The sequence below is a fragment of the Pundamilia nyererei genome, unplaced genomic scaffold (genome assembly GCF_000239375.1).
Source record: "Pundamilia nyererei isolate P.nyererei 1_Seehausen unplaced genomic scaffold, PunNye1.0 scaffold00060, whole genome shotgun sequence".
Classification (NCBI taxonomy): domain Eukaryota; kingdom Metazoa; phylum Chordata; class Actinopteri; order Cichliformes; family Cichlidae; genus Pundamilia; species Pundamilia nyererei.
The window spans coordinates 2,022,273-2,026,657 of NW_005187461.1; the positions used below are offsets into that span (position 1 = coordinate 2,022,273).

The window sequence follows — 4,385 nt, forward strand, 5'->3', positions numbered from 1 at the left end:
GAATAAAATTAACAATTTTTGGAATGAATAAAATTACATTTTTTTTGCACATAAGTTATTGCAGAAATTTGAATAATTCAATTTTACATATTTTTTCATGTCAGACTAGCTTACAGCTGTGTATTAATTATTGAATACTTGGAGTCTATAGTAAGAAAGAACTTCAATGCAAACTACAATGAGATTTGCATGAAAGGTTTCCACTCTCTTAACACTCCAAGCTCTTGATAGTTAAATCTTTTAAACCCACAATGGTTGTTTTTTTTGTATGGGAACTGGTTTGTGCACCTCTAGTCCTGAAGTGCAAGAGCTTTCTGCATCAGACGATGGGTCAGAGGGGAGTTTGGCCTCACGGCATCGCGCTCTGCCAGAAGACATCTGGGGAAATTCAGCACAAGACAGTGCAAAGACATGAACACAGATTCAAAGAGACTGCAGGCTGAGAGGCTAAGCTGATCAATAATGAAAGTATAACATGCTGTACAGACATGGATGTCAGTTACATAATAGGAGCATGAAAGCAGCTCGTGCTCTGTATGCAGATGGAAAGCAGTTAAAGAAAATCGGAGTGGACAGCAATCGCAACAAAACTATGTTGGAATTTCAGTGTTTCAGTGAATGAAAGATGGGGTTTTATTTCCCCTCGCACAATCTTCTGGCATATTCCCATGCAAAAGCACACTGATACTGGGGGGAAAACACCCCAAAGCATGAAGCCTGAAATCCCTGCTGCTCCTTACCTTCCCAGCTTCTGGTGCTGCTTATTCTCTGATTTCATCGCAGCATGAATAAGCAGCTGATTAAACAGATCCCTCTGAAAACAACAATACACAAACACATTATTAGACACAAACCTCTTTCAGTTGTAAAAAGACATTCTGCATTTTGTGTTAGATTGTGTTACATTTTATGTAAACTGTGACGCCTTAGAGAACGGTTCTCAGAACAAAAATAACATGAAAGAGTTCATTATTCATACACTGGTGCACTGCACTCCACATGTTCACACGGTCTGGTATGTTCATAGATAGAAAGACTGCAGCTTTTCTGCACAACACTCCTAACCTCTGACCTGTTTTTACAGCATCAAGGATTTCACTTTTGCTCAAGAAAACAAAGTATGAGCAATGATATCCAAAGATAGCAAAGCCTCGAGGCTTAAACATTTTCAGCAGTTCACTAGGAGAGCTGCAGTTTGAAATGATTTTCTTTAACAGTTAATAAATTCTTTGAGACTTACCTGTGCATCACTGCCACCTATGTCTACCATGCGATAGCGTAAAGGGTATAGTAGCTCCACAGTTTGACCGTAGTTACCCTGGTTGTACTCCAGCATAGCCTGGCACATTGGTATCCCTATAGTCCCGGCCAGCTGATGCTGCTGATTGTCTCCTGGCTCCCTGTGCAAGAAAAACACGGTTTTAAAAAAGGAAACAACTTTTCTTATAAAAGAAGCCAAAGATACAGAGTAACAAGTTAAAAACTGTTAATGCTGCATCTCAAAGAAAGCATCAGCATTAAATATTTTGTGAGAGTAGAAATCCAGGCATCTGGTTTGTCGTGCAAAAAGAAAATTAAAGCAAACATAAAGAACACATTCTGGAAAAAGACACTCTGTGGCTAGTTAGTTTATTTCTACATTTTTTGCTGACTTGTAAAGACACAGGAATATTTCCCTCTCCTTTATCTTTTGTGGTAGTTTCCCTTGTGGCAGGCTCTCCATGTGTGATAGCATATTGGTGTCTAAGTCTGCCCTCCTCACACAAATGGAGACGAACTGAACAGAAGCGAGTTCAGTGAAGTGCATCTAATATTATGTGAATTTAAACACTTGTTATGTCACTGTGAGTCCATCTGCAATGACTTCAGAGAATGACTCTCTTAGGTTTGTCTTTGGAAAAAGAAAATGCTGCTGTTGCACTTATCCAAACTTCTGCGGCCCAGTCTCCTCCCTACAGCAGTCAATCTAGAGGGAAAGCTGCAAAGACCTCTGAGAAGGATTCACTTCACTGTCCTTAAGCTTTCTCAGATTAGCAAATACTCTGAGTCACTGCCTCTGACTGTATAATTACCATATGGAAAAATATGGAATAGTTTAAACTATGCAATCCTCCAAAGACCCAGGTAATAAAAGTAATATGCTAGATGTAATTGATGCATGCTGCGTTTGAACATGCATGCAGCTCGTCTAATACACTCAAAGTAAAGCTGCGATGAGGAGAAAATTACATTTTCTTACTTAACTCACTTTCAAAGAAATCCAACACGTCTTAAGTAATAGTGAAAGCACGACAGCTTTAAGGACTGGTTTTAAATGTGAGCTGTTCTGTGGTTTGTATGCTCGACGAAACGAAGAGCACAGGCCATTATAACCTCAGAGGCATCTGCTGCAGAGGGAAGCCCCTCTCTCTGACTGTATTCACTCTATCTCACATCCTACGCTCAGTCTTGTCTCCATTTTACATAAGGCTTGTGTTGTTCTTATGTAAGCCTGACAGAGTGTTGAGGTGTGCAGTGAAGAGAAGAAATGGCACGAAACTTACTTCGCCAATTCCTGAAGGCCCTCCAGCAGACGCCGACTAGTCCCAGTCTCTTTAGCTCCCAGCGACACCATAAGGAAGTGAAGGTCATTAAACAAGGTCACGTGATCGTCCGTGTGAGGCCGAGTTACTTGGAGCAGCTCCTGCCAACGCTCCTTCACACACACTCCTGAAACATGCAGAAACACAAACACGCTAATACAGCTTGAAGGCTGCATAGTCAGCTGTAAAACAGAGCAGGAAGAAAATGTGGTCAGAGGTTCTGTTAATTACCTTAATTTCCAACAAAGCACTTTTGAGGTTCAAATTAATGAAGGATGGCAACTGAGATTATCTCACCTCATTAGCAGTTTCACTCAACACCATACTGTCTTAAATTATCTTAAATTATTTGTTCCAGTTGCCCATCAGTCCATTAGTAACACATTAGGAAATGTTGGAGCATTTTGCCAGCTGGCATCATTTTAAACATATTCTATGAGCACAAAAAAAAAAAAAAGCATTACTCCTGAATTTTAATCAGAGTGTGATGAGTGTCTGAGATGTATTTTTAGCATGCAGTTTGTTCTATATCTTACCGTCCATTTCCAATCTGTAAAGTAACGAGCAGGCATCTACAATGTCCAACATGGCTCCCGAGGCCTTGCAACGCCTGAAAACCTTAGTTGAACACAACACACCGTCATCACTATTCATTCTAATCACCAAAGGACATACAGACGTTTACATGCACTCGTCATGGGCATGAATGTCATGGGCATTTTGCTCTTTGTTCTTTTTCCAGGGTTTAACTAATTGTAGAGCATACATCTTTAAGGACTATAAAAAACAAGAACTGGGCCACATACATACAGTATATAACTACTATTTGGTTAAATGTCACTTAATAAACCAGTTTCAAAGTGTGTTTAAGATCACTGACCCAATTGTGTATCCAAGTTTCAGCTGTCTAGCTGTTGACTTGAGGTAAAGAAGAAGTTGGAGGTAGTCCTTTAGTATCAACTGCAGGAAAACAGCCCCAGAGCTTGATGCTACCCACACCTTGACTGACAGCTGGTAGCCTATTCTAACCTTTACTTCTCCAAACGTTCCTCGTCATTGTGGTCGAACAGCTCAATCTTTGTCTTGTCTGACCATAAAACTTTTCTCCACAAGGCTCGTCTCTGTGGGTTCAGTTCAGTTGTGCTTGAACTTTGCAGCAGGGGCTTTGTTTCTCGGTTCATAGCGATGCTTCACTGTGGACGCTCAGCCTGGTGTTCCAGCAGCTTCCTGTTCATGGCAGGATTTTTGACAGTTTGGGGTCTTCTTCTAGACCTTAGCAAAGCTGTGACATACCTGAATAACTTTTACTTATGTACAATAGTTTTGAAGTTTGATGATCTTAGAATTTCCAGTTGTTTAGAAAGAGACCTTTCCAACTTGTGTGAATCTACACAAGTTCCTTGGACTTTCCCATTGCTCTGAGCATTGATCGATTCAGCGCGTGATGTCGAGCAAATAATTTGTATGCTGTAAGTTAACAGGTCTTCACCTTGTCAAATTACCAGACAATGTACGACCTTCAGTACCCCTTATTAATAGACTTAAGTGAGTGTATTTTTTTTTGACAATTTTATTTATAATTTTCCAATATGACAAAAGTACAGAAAAATAGAACTCGAATTGCGATTACAAACACTGCCATTGTGAAACTGGTTACGCCAGCGGCAAACCAGTTGGATGCAGGAAAATGTGTAATCTATGGGCACATACAAAAAAAAAAAAAGTACTATCATGTGAACAAGGCAAAAAATCCAAACAAACAAACAAACGAACAGAAAAAAACCAAAAACAAAACCCACCAAA

General features: G+C 40.0%; 1 protein-coding gene across 1 annotated transcript in view; it reads right to left on the minus strand.

The window, feature by feature from the left end:
• Positions 1 to 6: 6 nt before the first annotated feature.
• Positions 7 to 4,385, minus strand: part of ttc38 (tetratricopeptide repeat domain 38) — a 9,293-nt gene continuing 4,914 nt past the window's right edge. Inside the window, exons 10-14 of the mRNA XM_005734806.2 lie at positions 3,119 to 3,200; positions 2,544 to 2,709; positions 1,241 to 1,400; positions 741 to 814; positions 7 to 378 (exon numbers count right to left, since the gene is read on the minus strand). Coding sequence (XP_005734863.1) covers positions 291 to 378; positions 741 to 814; positions 1,241 to 1,400; positions 2,544 to 2,709; positions 3,119 to 3,200 — 570 coding nt within the window. The 3' untranslated portion in view covers positions 7 to 290. The remainder of the gene's footprint in view (positions 379 to 740; positions 815 to 1,240; positions 1,401 to 2,543; positions 2,710 to 3,118; positions 3,201 to 4,385) is intronic.